Below are 18,714 nucleotides of genomic sequence, written 5' to 3' on the forward strand. Positions count from 1 at the left end.
TGTCTGAAACTACAGCACCTCCACATTGCTCTCATACAGCAGCTGTGGGCTGAAGGTAGAAGACCTGTCAAATTGATGTGGTGATTTCAATGTTTCCTCTGAATTTGTATTTTTTGTCAGGGAGCTGTATGTGATCATACATTTTGATCATCCGGTGGAATGAGACAGAGCTTGATGGACTTGACTTGTTCTAAATGTAGACATTGGTTCTGATCCAGGCTGCATTACAGTTGATCAGCTCCAAAAAAAAACATGAATAAGAGTAGAAGGGAGGACATTCTCATTCAAATCAACAGCAGAATGGTCCACTTTGAAGTGTACCGCTGCCATCACAAGGCACTGTCACCGTTGTCGAAGCAGGGTAACTATGTTCAAAGGACAGTGCGGAGTGCCATTTTGTTTAGAGCTTGTCAAATGACCACAGAAAACAGTTCAATGTTCGTACTACTCGTTTTATTTCTCTAGTCGTGAAGTTAATACCAGCTGAGGCTTCTCTGTTGAGGATTTCAATAAAAAGTGTGATTCTCTGGATTAAGAAGGTCTATCAAATCTCAAGAGAAGCCAACATGTCCTGCTATGACTGTCTGATTACAACCAGTCACGTGGAGACTTCTATTCCGGTTTTTTAACCGTTATTTAAATTCTCGCGGTGCTTTCGCGAACCTAGCAACCGTTCTGTTACAGTAACCATAGCAACCGGTGGAGTTCGGATCTCCACTTTCGGTGCTAATGCAGTGTGAACGCTAGCAAAACAGGTGAAGTACGATGGACGCAAAGCAAGACAGGAGTGAGCAGATAATGCAGTCAGCAGCCTCGCTTAAGGCCTTCATGATGACGAGCAGCACGCGGTGCGACAGCAACCTGTAAGTCCGGTTTTTAATGAATTACAACAACGTTTTAAACTTCCACAAAATATGTGACGTGATGAATTCCCTCATGAATTTAGCGGGGCTAGCTTGTGGTTACGGGACGACCACTCTCCATGAGCTACAGCCGACCCCCTTAAACTAATCTTGAACCGCTTCCCTTTCGTGCTATCTATCGTTTTACTTATTGGAGTTAGCTTTTCCTTTTACTCGAGCCGGTAAAACGACGGTAACACCGGTAAACGAGCCGTGCGCCGCTCTTGGCCAGAGTCGGACAGGCTTCTATCCTCGTAGTAAACACTGGTCGCTCCTGGTTTCTAGTGGATATTAACTTGTTCCAGGGTCATCAAAATGACCATCAATGCTGTCAACACACCCTGGACTGTAGTTATGTCCTTCACAATAAGATATCGGCTTCAACAACTACAAACTATGGAATAAAAGCTCCGTAATTTCCATTTGAGTGTCTACCACCTGCTGGATGTTTTGTTAAACTCTTCTCATGTCAGTGCGAAACACCAGCTGATTCATGTAATATAACAATTATGCACACATATGTTGTATATAACTAGTACCATAACATACATCGCAGAGTAAGTTATATTACAACTAAAACAAATATTCATGATTGAACATCTACATTGTTAAAACAAAAGACAAATGACTCGTGCAAATCTTTTGAAAAGATGATGCACACATTTATTTATCTACAAACGAGACAAAAACTAAATCCAGACACAAATAGCATTGAAAGTAATCCTACTCGTCCCAGTAGCTGTCACACTGGACCCACGACACCAATCCCTCCGAGCTCTCGGGAGGGTCAGGTTCTGCACCGGCCACACGCCCAAACTGTCTCATGTCTTCAGGAGTGTGACCAATCACCGGAATTTATTTTAAACTCTTAATTCAAGAAAATTATCAGATTTTCATGGGTTGGAAAGTTAACATTAACTACACCACCGGTGGATATCGTGGAGGTTGGGAGGCTGCTCGGTCTCTTCTGGCCAGAGCTCGGGCCTCCCTCCTTGCATCCACGATGACGTCAGACATCTCCTAAACCAACCTTTTTTTTCAGCCAAGTACCTCCTAACCAGCGCAAAACATTTTTCGTTGAGATATGTGTGTGTGTGTGTGGTGCCATCGGTATCTGATTTTAAAATGGAATATATCTAATTCAGTTGAACTTGCACATATATTGTATTTAAAAAAAAAAAAAAAAATTAAATAACTTTTTAAAGGATTTCTTAATTGATGCTCATTTTAAATATATATTTTTAAATATCTTACGTACCCCAATTTGAGAACCACTGTCCAGTAACCTGGCCTTGAGGACTGATGTTCATCCTTTATGAGCAGCAGCGGACGCTCCTTCAGGAAGTGCCCGACAAACCAATTTCTAAAGAGCTCACTGACCATGTACCCTGCTGGCGACTTCCCGTAGAGGGAATCGGGAACCCCTTCCTTGTTATAGGGGCCCCTGGATATCCCCCCTTGTAGATGATGAATGGGGGGCTTCTTCCTCAGCCGTGTTGGGTTAGGCCAGGACGGTGATGTGGTCCCTGGTTCCCTGGGCCTGCCTGTAAGCATGTTTAGTTCCCCGGGGAACGATGACCTTTCTTCTTGATGAGTCCAGCTGAAACCTTGTCTCGTCGCAGTTGTATACCTGACGGGGTTTCTCCCTCAACCCGTGCCAGATTACCATGTTTAGACACATGCATATACGTGTGTGTGTGTGTGTGTGAAACCATTGCAGATTTACAATTTATATCACTGATGTCTTTCTTTAATGTTCCAGTTATGACCACCTCACCCGGTTGCTGATGAAAGTGATGGATGAGCATCCACAGAATGCGGTGGATGTGATTGAGGATTTAAGCCACGATGTGAAGCGGACTTTGTTTGAAGACAAGCAAAGCACCCTGCGAGACCTTCCACAGACCACAGCTGCTGAGCTGCTGGCTGAGCAGCAACACCTGCTGTTCACTCAGCCAGCAGAGGAAGAGCAGGAGGACGATCTGGTATTGGCAACATACACCTCCACTATGAGCTGACCTTGTGATTTTGAAAGGGAAATACAAGCTATAGGGTTTACCTGTGTAACATTGTATTGTAAAGTGAAACATGTAATGAAGCCAGGTGACACATCACTGTTCTTTTAACAGCATTTTATTGACTGTTTTATGGCAAGTGTCCAAAACTTTATGAAAAATACTGACAGCTGTCATAGAATGTCTGGTCAGATTCCTAATCTTATTTTTTTCTTTGACATCTGATCAAAGGTCCTAATTTTAGTGAAACTAATATTTTTTTTGACTGCATGTTATTCACGCAAGACTCTTGTGTCACCAGGCTGTTCTCATCCAGCATTCCTAACTAAACCTAATGTGCATCATTTGTAGATATCCCAAGATCTTATGTTGTATGCGCGTAATCATGGACGAGGTATTTTAAAGACACACAGGGCGGGCGGAAGGGACACGCAATCTGTCAGCCAGGTGAAACGGAGTCAACGAGGAGGCTTCTGTTGCATACTTCAATAATCACACTTCCATAGTTATTTTAACCTTGTAGTGTCACGGGCTGTCGCTAGGACAGGCTAGCCTGGGGCGGTGCAAAGAGAGAGATGAACACAGGCACGTCCGAGGGTATTTAACAAAAAGTCCAGGTTTATTTCCCATCCCACCAGCAAGGTAACATCCAAAAACAACAAAGTATCAAAAAAAGGTCCAGTTAGAAAACATAAAACATCCCGGAGGAGAAAGTGGTTAATTAACCAAACAAAAACTCCATCCTGGTGAATCCAGGCTACGAGGTCCTCTCCCTTGTTGTCCTCTTCCAGGTGCTCGTGGGTTCACCTTCCGCTCTCCTTTCTCCTTCCCAGGTGCTCTCCCTTGAGTCTCCCAGCCCTGCCTCAATCAGGTGCCTTAAGCAGCTGCAGCTGGGTGAGCGGTGAGGCAGGCTGGGAGATGTAGTTTTTGCACTGGTGGCCACTCTGTAGCGCCCCTCCACTACCTGTCCCCTTGTGATGCCACATATCCCTCTCCCCGGGCCTGACGTCCTCGGCAGGGTGAATGAGCACCAGAAGGCATCACGGCGGGACAGGGCATCTGCGTTGCCATGGCGTCGCCCTGGCCTGTGAATGACAGAGAAGTTAAACGTCTGGAGGCTTAAAAAACACCTAGTTACCCTGCTGTTTGTTTCCTTATTTTTTGCCATCCATTGCAAAGGTGAATGATCTGTTACCAGAGTGAACCTCCTTCCAAGCAGGTAATATTTGAGGGTTTCCAGGGCCCATTTCAACGCTAGGCACTCTTTCTCCACTGTGGCATAGTTCTTCTCCCTTGGCAGCAACTTCCGGCTCAAATACAGAACAGGGTGTTCCTCACCTTCCTTCATCTGGGCTAAGACAGCACCCAGGCCCATCTCAGAAGCATCTGCCTGGACCACGAACTCCTTGCTAAAGTCGGGGGCCATCAGGACTGGTTTCGAACACAAGGCCCTCTTCAGGTCGTTAAAGGCCTCTTCTGCCGCCGGGCACCATGTCACCATACGGGAATGTTTCTTGGTCGTCAGTTCGGTGAGAGGGGCCGCTATCACAGAGAAATCCGGGATAAAACGTCTGTAATAATTGGCCAGGCCCAAGAAGGATCTCACCTGTTTTTTGGTCAACGGCTTTGGCCAGTCTTGGATGGCAGCGAGTTTCGCATCCTGGGGTTTCACAAGGCCCCGCCCGATGGTGTACCCCAAGTAGTTGGTCTCCCCAAACGCCAGCCTACACTTTTTGGGGTTGGCGGTCAAGCCAGCCTGTCGGAGGGAGTCGAGGACCTTCTGAACCCGTGGTAGGTGGCTCTCCCAGTCTGGGCTCTGAATTACCACATCATCCAGATAGGCCGCTGCATATTCTCGATGGGGTTTCAGTACTTGGTCCATCAGGCGCTGGAAGGTGGCGGGGGCTCCAAACAGGCCAAAAGGCATCATCCGGTACTGCCAGAGGCCTCCCGGGGTGGCAAAGGCTGTCTTCTCCTTCGACCCTGGAGACAATGGAACCTGCCAATAACCTTTGGTGAGATCCAGGGTGGTTAGGAAACGTGCCTGGCCCAGGCTTTCAATTAGCTCATCGACACGAGGCATGGGATATGCATCAAATTCAGAAATGTCATTTACTTTTCTGAAATCATTACAGAACCGGGCTGTTCCGTCCGGTTTGTCAGCCAGGACGATGGGGCTTGACCAGGCACTCTTGGATTCCTCAATCACGTTCAACGCCAGCATCTTCCTTACCTCCTCGTTAATCAGCTTCTTGCGGGCCTCCGGCACCCGATATGGCTTTTGGTTCACCGTTTTTCCCGGCTGGGTGCGTACTTCATGTTCCACCAGGTGGGTGTAGCCTGGGAGGGATGAAAATACCTCCTGATTTCCTTCTACCAGCTCCTTTGCCTGCTGCCGCTAGTGCGGAGAGAGGTCCGGGCCTAACTGCACCTCGTCCCGGGCGGGTTCTCTCGACTCTCTGGGGGGAAGGCCATTGAACAACACCTCTCGCTCATGCCATTTCTTTAGGAGGTTAATATGGTAGATTTGCTCACCTTTCCTCTTCCCTGTTTGTCGTACTTTGTAATTGACTTCCCCAACCTTTTCAATTACTTCAAAGGGCCCCTGCCAAGTAGCCAATAACTTACATTCCACAGTGGGGACAAGAACTAGGACTCTGTCTCCTGGGTTGAATTCCCTGGGTTGTGCTGCTCGGTTATAGGCGGCCCTTTGATCCCTCTGAGCCTTCTCCATGTGTTCCTTCACAATGGGGAACACAGCTGCCATCCGGTCCTGCATCGCCCCCACGTGTTCAATCATGGTACGATGGGGACAGGGTTGCTCCTCCCACGTCTCCTTGGCGATGTCCAGAAGGCCCCTGGGTTTGTGGGAATACAACAGGTCAAAGGGTGAGAAGCCAGTGGAAGCCTGAGGCACCTCTCTTACCGCAAACAGAAGGTAGGGTAACAGCTGGTCCCAGTTTCTTCCGTCTTTGTCAATGGCCTTCCTCAGCATGACTTTGAGGGTCTTGTTGAACCTCTCCACTAGCCCATCTGTCTGGGGGTGGTAGACCGAGGTTCTCACCTGTTTCACGTGTAACAGCGCACACAACTCCTTGGTGACCCTCGACATAAAGGGGGTCCCCTGGTCGGTAAGAATCTCCTTTGGAATCCCCACGCGGCTGCTGAAGAGGAACAGTTCTTTTGCTATTTGTTTAGCATTGGCCTTTCTTAACGGGACGGCTTCCGGATAACGGGTGGCGTAGTCCACTATGACCAAGATGTACTGGTGCCCCCGGACACTTTTGGGCAGGGGACCCACAATATCCATGCCTACTCGTTCAAAGGGGGTTTCTATAATAGGCAAAGGGATAAGGGGGTTCCGGTACGTCGGTTTCGGAGCGGTGACCTGACAATCTGGGCAGCTGCGGCAGTAGTTCTCTATCTCCTTGTGGACTCCGGGCCAAAAAAACCTCTGTAACACCCTCTCTTTAGTCTTCTCTACGCCCAAGTGCGCTCCCAGCAAGTGAGTGTGGGCCAACTGCAGAACTGTAGAGCGGTGAGGCCGGGGCACAAGTAGTTGCTCAACGATTTGGTCCTTACTTCTTGTTACCTGATACAAGAGGCCATTTTTCACTGAAAAATGAGGGTAGGAAGGGGTCAACCGGGTTCCCACCAACGTTCCCTCTAGGACCTGGACGTTTCTTAAGGCATTACCCAGAGTCAGGTCCTGCAACTGTGCGGTTCCATACTGACCTTTAAGGGGCAGTGTTTCTCGAGGGCCATCAGTGTCCTCCTCACTTGGCCCAGGTTGGGGCTCAGCGTCATCAGACTCAGCTCCACTAGAAGCTTCTGCCAAGGCTTGGACTGACACTAGAGGGGACAAGCATGGTTTGGCAACGTTAACCCAGGTTTTACTCAATTGTGGATGGTTCGACTTACGTTTGCGGGGCTCCCGACTAAGCTTCTTTAGGGCTTCCCTCCACAGCATCCGGAAAGCTGGGAAGTCACGCCCGATCAGGACTGGGACCGGGAGGTCCCGGATTACTCCCACCTCGACATTAAACGTGTCCTTAGTTGTGGTCAGTTTCACTACGATGGTTGGATACTCTCGGGTATCTCCGTGGACACAAACCACCGGGACGGGATCGCCTTGAGCCGGGGACGTTGCCTCCAAAACTGCCTCCTGGACTAGGGTCCGAGCACTTCCTGAATCGAGCAAGGCTTCTAGGTCCCGTCGATTCACCTTTACGGGGCACGTTGGTCGCCGGTCCCTACTTTCGCCCAGGAGGGCAGCAAAGTGGACATGGGGGCCGCTGGCGGATTCCGCTGTGGGCATGGGCTCGTCTAGCCTTTCACACTGCCAGGAGATGTGGCCGAATTTGCCACAGCGATAGCACTGGCGGGGCTCTGGGTTCCGGAACGCTCGTGGCTGTCCAGGTGAACTACCGCCTCTGCTGGGTGGGTCCGAGTGAGGGTTGGCCAGGGCCGGACCTCTTTGGCGCACACTTGGCCAGGCCGGGACAGAAGCCACCGGCGCTTCACAGGGTGATTGAGCATGATTGAGCATGTCCGAGGCCGCCTGGAACTGTTCTACGGCTTCTACCAACCCTGTGGCCGTAATTATTTTTTTTGCCTCGTACGGTAGACCCCGTAGATACTTGTCCATAACCAGGGTTTCTATCATGTCTGCCGGGCTGTGTTTGTCCGGTTCCAACCACCTTTTCGCCACTCGTATCAACTCGTGCATTTGGGACCGGGGCGTCTCTCCGCTTAGGAAAGTCCAGTTATGAAACCGTTGGGCCATGCTAAATTTGGTGAGCCCCTGGTGACTCAAAATCTCCCCCTTTAACTGGTCGTAGTCGTGGGCAATATCAGCCTCTACATCTCGAAATGCTTTAAGGGCCTCACCGGATAGGAAAGGCGCCAGAAGTCCAACCCACTGTCTCTTTGGCCACCCTTCTCGAGTCGCCGTAGCTTCAAAGGCATGAAGGTAAGCTTCCACATCGTCGGTCACGCCAAGTTTAGGGATGTAATCAGCAGCCCTGGGCTTCGACTCTGGCCTCTGCCCGAGCTCCTGCTCCTTCAGTTCATTAGCCCTGATTTGCTGTGCCAACAGGGCACCGCTGATTTCCTGCTGCCCCCTCTGGCTCTCCAACAGCATCTGCATCAGTGGCTCCATTTTGTATTGGTGGCCTGGGGTTTGAAGTTCTGAAAAAAGTTGGGACAAGTCGTCAATATCTCCTCTCTCAATCATCCGCACTTTGGCCCCAGTGCCCGCATTCTCCATCACCTGTAGTGTCACGGGCTGTCGCTAGGACAGGCTAGCCTGGGGCGGTGCAAAGAGAGAGATGAACACAGGCACGTCCGAGGGTATTTAACAAAAAGTCCAGATTTATTTCCCATCCAACCAGCAAGGTAACATCCAAAAACAACAAAGTATCAAAAAAAAGGTCCAGTTAGAAAACATAAAACATCCCGGAGGAGAAAGTGGTTAATTAACCAAACAAAAACTCCATCCTGGTGAATCCAGGCTACGAGGTCCTCTCCCTTGTTGTCCTCTTCCAGGTGCTCGTGGGTTCACCTTCCGCTCTCCTTTCTCCTTCCCAGGTGCGCTCCCTTAAGTCTCCCAGCCCTGCCTCAATCAGGTGCCTTAAGCAGCTGCAGCTGGGTGAGCGGTGAGGCAGGCTGGGAGATGTAGTTTTTGCACTGGTGGCCACTCTGTAGCGCCCCTCCACTACCTGTCCCCTTGTGATGCCACAACCTAAACAACGTTCTTTTCCTCAACCTAACAGTTAACTCTGCCTTTGGATGACAAATGCACCAAATGAAAATAAGTATTTAGTTTGCCCTATGATTTTAAGGGGATAACTCCCTGACATTTAAATCTTTGTGCCATAGCGCCTGTCCATCTGGCCAATATTCATTGTAAAATTGGGCTCTATACAATATATTATATCACAGTATATATTTTCCTGAGGCAGAACAACTCAACTGTCAAACATTTATGAACTTGAATATAGGTTGACTGTGGAGCATACATATCCTACATCATACCACTTCATAGAGTCTCAGACTCTGGTGGTCCCTGACCTCTTGGGTGCCCATAAACGCATTCGGTCATCCATCTTTGCTGCTTGTGTTGAAAGACTATTTAAAGGTAGGGTTGGTGATCTTGGTAAACATGTGTACACAAGGTTTTAACGATCTTCCAACCGAAAAACCCAACCCAGTAAAGGGTCGTCCTGTGAACACAAGGTAGCCGGTTCGATCCCTGGCCTCCCCAAAGTGTCCTTCAGCAAGACGCTGAACTCCCGGTTGTTGCCCAGCAGCCCACGTCTTCTAATGGCTAAGGATGGCTTAAATGCATAGACCAAGTTTCATGCATGTAAAATATCTAATAGGACGAACGTAATATAGTTTAGTTTTAATGAAAGTAGCACTGAAATCTATCAAAAATGTCACTAAGTCTGCACAGCCTGGCCCTTCAGGCCTTCTTCCAAATTATATCATTATGAATGTAAATGCATCATAATGAATGTAAACAATGGACCCGGCTATTGTTAGAACTCACAGCTGTTAACAACTGGTGGAAGACTCGGGTAACGAGGAATGAGTGTACAAACAGAACACGAGCAGGTCGACGGGAAGGTGGTAGACATTCAAAACATTCGGACCAAATGACTTGACACAAATATTCTTGAAGATTTTCCTACCGTTAATGTAAGATTTTTTACTTTTGGCAAAATGAAAAAAGGCAACACTGTCTATGAGGGTCAAGACATAATGCATTTTAAACTCTTTATAATGTTATAGTCATTCATGAAAACGTCTAACAAGGTTAATAAAGTATCATAATTGGTGGATAAAAAGCATTACAAATGCAACATTCATAATGCTTTTTATACCAAAATGACAAGTGTTTGAAAGAAGAATCCAAATCCTGGGTTACACAGCACATTGTATGTACCATAACCATAGCCAGTTATAAAAGATAAATGGATAACAGATTATACATTTTAAGTTTCTGTAGTAGTAGCAGCCGCAGGATTCTGCAAAGATCATAGTGCATTATAATCGCTGTAATAATGTGTTATGTACGTTAGTAAATGTACTTGACTAAAAGCAAACAATGACTTAGAGTAACTTAGAATCCCATTGTAATCCATTATAAAAAGAGTATAATGCATTATAACTGGGAATTATAATACCGTAATGACCAGTAATGGGTATTATGATACTTAACCTTATTAATATTCTAAAATGCTTTATTATGTCTTATGAATAATGTTATAAGGCATTATAAGTGCTTATAAATACAATCATACTGTGCTGTCAGAAGATTATTACACATTAGTACATTTATAAGTCCTCATACATAGGAACCCTAAAGGTGTGACCCAGTCCTCTGTGTCTTTATGAGTGGTTATGGTGAGTTATAAAGTCACCCTACCTTAGTCAGCTGTGGAAGAGACTCACCAGAGTGGCATAACTACAGCTGGCGTTTAAGAGTTTTATTAAGTCTCATAAATGCTTTGTAATGGCTTATGAAAGTTCTTAGAATGTGTGATAAACACAATTTTCATAGAGTGTTACCAAAAAAAAGGTTTTAAAATATACTTCTCAAACTAAATTAATAAAATAAATTGTTGGTATCTGATACAAAACCGAGGTATGTTATTGGCACTAGTATTAAATAATATTTCTCCAACCCTTTAAATTATAATCATAATATCCAGAAACCTTTTGAGTGAACTTCGGTCACATGATAACAGGTGGTGGTATATCGGGGGAGAGGGTGACTGGTGGTCTCTGGTGTCACAAGGGAATGTCCTTGCTCTTTCTCCGGCCATCCACTGACTCCCGGTTGATGACCTTTGACCTTTTTCCAGTCGTTGCTTTGAGTGGTTTTGGTCTGGTGTAAATGGATGAGAAACCATGCAAGGCTTATTTTGTGGCATTACCCACATAGCAAACAGCTGAAGTTGTGTACAATTAACCCGTTGTTTGGGCTTCATCAGATGGAACCCCCCCCCCTCCCTAATGTGAGTGAGATTGGCTTCTACTTGGAGCAGGCTGGAGTCGGTCTGGGCCGAGAGGAGATGCAGAGGGTGTTCCTCGCACTGAAGCAGCTGATGGAGTCACAGGCGCTGCTGCACTGCCGACTGTGGGGCAAAGTACTGGGAACAGGGAGCAGCTATATTGTTGCTGAAGCCGAATACAGAGAGGGGGAGGAAGAGGAAGAGAAGAGCTCCGAAGAAGTCACTGAGGAAGAGGAGAGAGAAGCAGAGGCTGAAGAGAATGAGGTGAGGAGGAGGACAGTACCAGATACTCTTAATTTATTCTCAAGTGCCCGGGGTCTTTATTTACATCAGCTACAAAACCAGGCCTTTATATGAATCCATTTGTCTTATGTTAAAAGCATAAGCATATTTTAGTAGGGCCCCTTTCCTGATTTGCACTGTTTAATTAACTGTTAATGCAATCTCAACACTTCCTCCATGTTTGCTCCATGTGTATGTGTTTACCTCTTAAATGTTTGTGTATAATGTTCATTTCCAACATAAAACCCCAAGTTCTCCTTTACTGCAATTACTCTGAGCAGCCTGCATGGGAATGAATAACGATATAGTAATCATTATCTTTTCGAAAGCTTTTTCCTCGAAGGCCAAGATGACGCAGTTCCAGGTAGTCATGGAGTTGTGTTTTGGAGCATAACTGAGGTTTTAATAATTAGACAAAAAGTTATTTTACTTATTTTGGATGAATATTAACAAAACGTTACATTTTTTAAGAGCGACAACAATATTAACACTCTGCTGATGAGTAAAATGAACAGGAAAAAAGAAGTCTCTCTACCAAGCAACTAGCATATCTATCGTGACAGTAGCTCTTGTCCATCACTAACAGCTGTTGAAAAAAAAGAACAGATTTCATCCTATCCATTAAAAAAGGAAGGGTGAGAACCGGCTGCCCTTCAAAGAAGATCTCTCCTTCATAGAAAGAGCAACATCCCATAGTGCCTAAAACAAGTGCACATGAAACCACCCTTTGCCACTATTAATGGAAAGTAGATGTTGAAGATGTGAAAACTTACAGTTCCATAAACGCATCACTAGGATCCTTCCAGCCGTCAAACAATATCAAATAATGTTAGAATGTGTTCTTGTTTGCGAAAAACACTATTCAATATAAGCTTTTAGATGGGGCCAATACTGGACTGTGGTTTTTTTAAGAGACTACATTTCCTTCTTTCCATCATGATTTTACACATTTTATTAACTCTTAACTTTCAATTCAATTCAGTTTATTTTGTACAGCCCAAAATCACAAATCACAAACTCCCCTCAGAGGGCTTTACAATCTGTACACATACGACATCCCTGACCTTTGACTTCACATCGGATCATGGAAAACTCCCCAAAAAACAGAAAAACCCTTACAGGGTAAAAAAGTGAAGAAACCTTCAGGAGAGCAACAGGGGAGGATCCCTCTCCCCATCTATTGCTTCAGTCCATCGACTGTAGCAATAGATGTCATGTATACAGATGAACAGAGTTACACATTTAATGAATATTACAGAAATATATGAATATTAGTAGTAGGCATGGACCACGATCCAGATAACCAAATCCATGGAACAGAAGAAGGTAGAGAGGGAAGGGCATCATCAGGGCCATGGCAGGAGGCCGGCCCACCAGGCAGGAAGCATTAGAGAAGGAGGCAGGGCCATTGGGAAGGAGGCCAGGTCTAGACCAATGGCTGGATGCAGGAAGCAGGGGCAAGGAGTCAGGACCCAGGAGCCAGGACCAGCTTCAGACAAAACCAGTTCCAATGGACCCTGTGAGGCGAGATGGCACAAAGACTCCGGGGAAGAAGTAGAGTTAGTAATGTGCAATGAAGAGATGTAAAGGAGTGAGAGAAGAGGAGAGAGAAGCTCAGTGTATCCTAAAACGATGTGAGGTCTTGGGACAGGGATGTCGTATGTGTACAGATTTTAAAGCCCTCTGAGGCAAATTTGCAATTTGTGATATTGGGCTATATAAAATAAACTGAATTGAATTGAAAATTAAAACATCCCCCAGCAGCCTATAAGTCCATATCTAGGGGCTGGACCAGGGCAAACCTGATTCAGCCCTAACTATAAGCACTATTAAAGAGGAAAGTCTTAAGTCTACTGTTAAATGAGGTGACTGTGTCTGCCTCCCGGACTGAAAGTGGAAGCTGGTTCCATAAAAGAGGAGCTTAATAACTGAAGGCTCTGGCTCCCATCCTACTTTTTTAAACTTAATGAAAAAAACAAAACAGTAAATGCACAATTTAATATCACAATAAAAGGTTTGACTACTAATAATTTAATTGGCCTTTACTATATTTTAGTGGTCTATTCATTTATTATTTGTCTTCGTCCTTTTTTATTTTATTATTTTTCATAATATTTGATTGCACCTCCCAGTTACAATCTTTAACACAATGTGATTATGATGGAATGGAAATGCATTTTGATTAATTAAGTCTATTGAAAAATGAAAGCTTCCTTAAGAGTGTCCCTTCCTCTTTTCAAGGTAGAGAAATACAATTAATTGTTTATGAGGGATGTTTCTGGTCTTATGGTGGCTTTGCTTTCAGATGTATCGACTTCCTCAGTCAACCTATAAACCCCTACCAGCAGTGCCGAAGGAGGACCTCGGAACAGGCGCAAACAAGTGTGTTTACTATGTGTGCACAGAGCCGGGTCTTCCTTGGGTAAAGCTCCCTTCGGTCAGTCCAGCACAGATCACTGCTGCTCGCCAGATCCGTAAGTTCTTCACTGGGAGGCTGGACACCCCAGTGGTCAGCTACCCGCCTTTCCCCGGGAATGAAGCCCAGTACCTGAGAGCACAGATTGCTCGGATCTCTGCTGGCACACAGGTCAGCCCCCAGGGCTTCTTCCAGGCTGGGAAGGAGGAAGGTGATGAGGAAGAGGAGGCAGCCCGGGACAGCTTTGAGGGCATTCCAGTGTCTAAGTTGGCCGAGTCTTTGTCGACCTGGGTGCATCATGTTCAGCACGTTCTGCAGCAGGTAGGTGGATCCAAACAGGTGCACGGACCCTTTTCTCAACTGATATACTTATTTAGTGTGAATATGGACTGTTTTAGGGCCGCTGTACTTGGGTGAACCTGGCTGTGAAAACGGGAGAAGACTCTGAGGAAGGCGAGGCTGAAGAGAAGGAAGAACTGGATGAACTTGAGCCAGAAGTTGGACCCCCTCTGTATACTCCCCTCTCCGAAGATGCAGGTCTGTCTTTGTATTTGGACATGTTCATGTGTTCAAATGGTAATCTATGATATAATGTTCACATGGGATCAGGTGACTTCTTGCCTTCACTTTTTAAAATGCATTTGACATCTCCCCAAATAAATTCCACATCTTTACAGTTTCAGTCAGATTTACTCACTAAAATCTCTCAAACAGTGTCACTGTTCTTACAGTGACTGCCCAGCTGCCACAGTTCAGATGAGATCAGAAGGTAATATACATGTGGATATGCTCATCAAGGCTTTAGAATTTAACTGCAGAAAATGCATTTGAATTCTGAGAGCTTAAATATATTGCAGCGCATTGCTGAAAATGGGAAAGTGTTCAAATGCATTACACTGCACTTCTGGAAACTGAAATGTAAAGCCGGAAGAATTGGTTACTCAACAGCAATAACTAAAGAAGCTAAGTACATTGGGATACAATCTGTAAGCTAAACTGTGATACTGTCAAAAGTTCGAAATTAAAATTAATTAGATGAAAAAGTTGAAAGAAGAAATGCTTTGTACTTTAAAAGACATATACATTTGAAAAAACCCTGAATACAAGCAAGAATGTCCTGGTCACCTAAACCAGCGGTCCTCAACCTTTTTTGTGCCACGGACAAGTTTCATATAAGACAATATTTTCACGGACTGGCCTAAATGTAAATGTGACGTAATAAAATGACACGCCCGGCATAAAAATAGATAGATGGATTCTTTATTCATCCACAGGGGGGAACTACTTTGAAGCAGCAGCAAGCATGTTTACAATATATACAATACACCCATACAAATGTATTACAATAAAATACAACATTACGCCGAGTTAGTGGGAGCCCTGAGCTTGTTTCTCTGCAATGAACCAGTCCCATCTCGGAGTGATGGGAGACAATAATGACACCCGACGTGTGTTCTTTATGTCCAGTCTACTCATAACTTAGTTCTGGTCTCTGCAGAAAACCCGCTTCAAAAAGACAGGATGTTGGAAGCAGGTTTCAGTGCTTTGTTGGTGATCTCCGGATATTCTGCCTTGATTTTAATCCAGAACACCGGTGTGTTGTCTGAAACGTTAGTCCGTCACCAGACTATATATATATGCCGTAACTCACTCATCTTTGCTAGCTTGTGGGTTTAATTAATTTTTGGGGTAACTTATCAAATGACCTCTTGACATGTATCCGGTCATTTTTCAAAATAAAACATCTTTCCGACCTTGATAATCAATCAAAATGTTTTTCATTCATTCTTTTTGGTACTCACGAGACGAGAACGTCATTTTAAATCATCTATTCGTTTTTATCTAAACAGCGTCAATAACAAAATGAAATATTTGAAGAATACATCTGTGCTATATATATATATATATATATATATATATATATATATATATATATATATATATATTATATTGCGAAAGCCCTCAAGCAGTTGATGGTTTAACAGAGTCGACTCCCCAAACCCTCACAGTTTAGCGAGTGCGCACCTCAAAGTGTGTGAGGGTGGAGATTGAGATTAGGCCTAAAACATGAAAGACATCGCTGGGAAAGCTGGAAGCTAAAATGTATATATGAAATCATAAAAGAAATACACTATTAAAAAAGTTTACTACAAGCATGAATATTAAATAGGAAGCTTATATTACAATTTAAAATGGAAGCTTAATATTTTAAAAAGCTTAAAGGTCAATTCTTACAGTTTTACGTTTCAGTTTCGAGGTTTTTCAGCAGCTTAAAGAGATAGTTTGGATGTTTTGAAGTTGGCTTGAGGTCCTTATCTGTAGTAGACAGTTGAAATGTGTTCTATATTTAAATATTTTGAACATGGAACTGAACTGAAAGTGAAACTAATCTATCCTGTTTTTGTGAATGAAGTTGTGTTGCTTTGTAGAGAGCACAGATACCTTTCACGTTCCTTTCAGTTCCAGTCTGAAGGCAAGATAAAGCGCTGCAAATATTCTTAATCCGGTAGACATGAACAGATATTGATTTGTCTTCTTGAAGGTGGCTTGAATACATTTTGATGCTGCCCCTGTCCATAGCAGTATTTTGCTTGTGTTTTGCAGTAGGTCCTACACTGACAACGTAAACCAAACCTATGTCGTTGAAGGCAGCTAAATCTTCTTCATATTTGTGTCTCTCAGAAATGTTCAACGTTCCTCCCTGGACCTCTAAGATGTCCTCCACTCTCACCTCCCAGCATGCAGTAGCTGTGCAACGCTCTAATCTTTGGCCGGGGGCATATGCATACGCTTGTGGAAAGTACGTGGAAAGATCTGAATACTTGTGTTTGACTACTCGCAGTATCCTAAAGACAATATTATAATGTACAACCAACCATGTGCTGTCTCCTAATTTAGGAAGTTTGAGAACATATATGTTGGATGGGGCCTAAAGTATTCAGGGAAAGGTTACAGCCCAGCTGTACCCCCGCTACCACAGAAAGAATATCCAAGCGGACCAGAAATCACAGAGGCCCTGGACCCATCACTGGAGGAGGAGCAGGTTCTGAAAGAAGCTTTGGAGGAGCAGCGAGCTGCCCAGGAAGAGATGGAGGACATAGACGATGAGGACGACGAGGAAGAAGATGATTGAGAAAACAGTTACACATTTAATATTCAAGTATTTATTTGTAATAAGTCAATGGCCAAATAAATTTACTCAGCAACATGGCTTGATATTGTAAATTCAGTTTAATAAGTCAACATCTGAACAGGTCAGTTGTGTAAAGATGAAACAATGCTTGCGGTGGCAATGTACCCACATTTTGTTCAAGGTATTCTGTGGAATTCTTTTACCACTTGTTCCACTGTGCAGCAATGTTTTACAAATGTGCTACAAATGTGCTACCTTCTGGCTGCAGTGCACACCAACAACCAGCGACTCCTCACATGTGTTACCTTTTAGCTGCAGTGCACACCAACAACCAGCGACTGCTCACATGTGCTACCTTCTAGCTGCAGTGCACACCAACAACCAGCTACTCCTCACATGTGCTACCTTCTAGCTGCAGTGCACACCAACAACCAGCAGGAAGCACATGTGCTACCTTCTAGTCGCAGTGCACACCAACAACCAGCAACCGCTCACATGTGCTACCTTCTAGCTGCAGTGCACATTAACAACCAGCGACTCCTTACATGTGCTACCTTCTAGCCGCAGTGCACACCAACAACGAGCGACTGCTTACATGTGCTACCTTCTAGCTGCAGTGCACACCAACACACAGCGACTCCTCACATGTGCTACCTTCTAGCTGCAGTGCACTCCAACAACCAGCGACTCCTCACATGTGCTACCTTCTAGCCGCAGTGCACACTAACAACTAGCAGGCAGCACATGTGAGCAAAGTAGTAAACAAAAACATGTAGCCTTATTTGTGTGTAGGTCATAATATACCCTGCCAAAGCATTTTTAAATGCCACATTTTATCAGCTTATGCTAACGAAATTTTTATTTTTATTAAAGAACAGGAGGAGATTAAAAAACTTGGAACTATTAAGGATTGTGGATTGTGTGCCCTACATGTGCTTTGTGGACTTGGAGAAGGCTTTCGACCGGGTCCCTCTGGTTTTTTTGTGGGGGGTGATGCGGGAGTAAGGGGTGCCGGACTCGTTGCAACCTGTGAAATTGGCCGAGAACGCAGGCCCGCTGCTTTGACGTTTTAACGTTTGTCACGTAACGCTGATCTCCTTTCCCCAGTAGGTGGCACTATGAGAATGTGAACTTATACATGTATCATGTGTCTCTACGTGAAGTCTAGACCACGTCATGTAAATTACATGTAAATCTGATGTGTTTTAGGCTGATTTCCTTTGGCCAGTAGGTGGCGCTTTGACTGAGTGAAAATAGGCCTGTCGATATCCTCAGGCCGTGACATTTATCAATCATGAAAGGTTTGGGGCAGACTCAAGGAAGTCCAGTGGAGCCAGGAGGTAGTGCTGTTACAATGTGAACATATACATGAGTCATGGATCTCTACGTGAAGTATAGACCATGTGGTGTAAATTAAATGTAAAAAGAAGTCATGCAAGAAATTAGTCCCAGCTGGGACATGAACACAGGTCTCCTGCTTCCAAAGCATAGTTATAAACCGCTGGGCTACAGATCCAGTTGCATAAATCATATTTTTTAATAGAGTATGTTTATAACTTTAGAGTATAAAAATGTCAAATGTTCAAAATTATCATATGGATGTCTTCAGGGTCAAGACATATGAGAAAATATGGAGAAATATGGAGCAGATTAGATAATGTATGGCCGAGTTAAATCAACTTAAATTGTCATGGCGAATAGCGTTTCTTTGAAGTTGCGCCCTACACACATGGTTTTATATATTTTTAATCCTTTTATAACTTTTCATTGCTAAGGTCTCTAGATCACACTGCCCGATTTTGGAATTAATCTCTAGGAGGAGTTTGCTGTTTTGCAACGCCCAAAAAACGTGAAAGAACGCGAAAAAAGGCTAAAAATTGCGATATTGAGCGATTGACTGCAGCGCCCCCTAATGTTCAAATATTATGAACAAATTAAGGAGCGC

The 18,714-nt window shown here is 44.7% G+C and overlaps 1 protein-coding gene across 2 annotated transcripts; it reads left to right on the top strand.

The window, feature by feature from the left end:
* The first annotated feature begins 47 nt into the window (after positions 1–47).
* rsph4a (radial spoke head component 4A) lies at positions 48–17,669 on the top strand. 2 transcript variants are annotated; one of them, XM_034531275.1, is made up of 7 exons: positions 48–863; positions 2,665–2,887; positions 10,918–11,202; positions 13,526–13,957; positions 14,035–14,173; positions 16,319–16,436; positions 16,535–17,669. In XM_034531275.1, exons 1-7 carry the CDS (start codon positions 766–768, stop codon positions 16,767–16,769), a joined length of 1,530 nt encoding a protein of 509 aa, XP_034387166.1. In that variant the 5' UTR covers positions 48–765; the 3' UTR covers positions 16,770–17,669. The 2 variants fall into 2 exon arrangements, with proteins under 2 accessions (XP_034387166.1, XP_034387167.1); XM_034531276.1 differs by having other exon boundaries at positions 10,972–11,202.
* Positions 17,670–18,714: the final 1,045 nt, after the last annotated feature.

The sequence above is a fragment of the Cyclopterus lumpus genome, chromosome 4, assembly GCF_009769545.1.
Source record: "Cyclopterus lumpus isolate fCycLum1 chromosome 4, fCycLum1.pri, whole genome shotgun sequence".
Lineage (NCBI taxonomy): Eukaryota > Metazoa > Chordata > Actinopteri > Perciformes > Cyclopteridae > Cyclopterus > Cyclopterus lumpus.

What these genes read in the sequence shown, in the direction of transcription:
- rsph4a (XM_034531275.1), top strand. Translation starts at nt 766, where the DNA reads ATGGACGCAAAGCAAGACAGGAGTGAGCAGATAATGCAGTCAGCAGCC. An exon ending in CAGAGGCTGAAGAGAATGAG is followed by an intron (nt 11,203 to 13,525) that starts GTGAGGAGGAGG and finishes CTTTGCTTTCAG; the next exon opens with ATGTATCGACTTCCTCAGTC. An exon ending in TCCCCTCTCCGAAGATGCAG is followed by an intron (nt 14,174 to 16,318) that starts GTCTGTCTTTGT and finishes TGTGTCTCTCAG; the next exon opens with AAATGTTCAACGTTCCTCCC.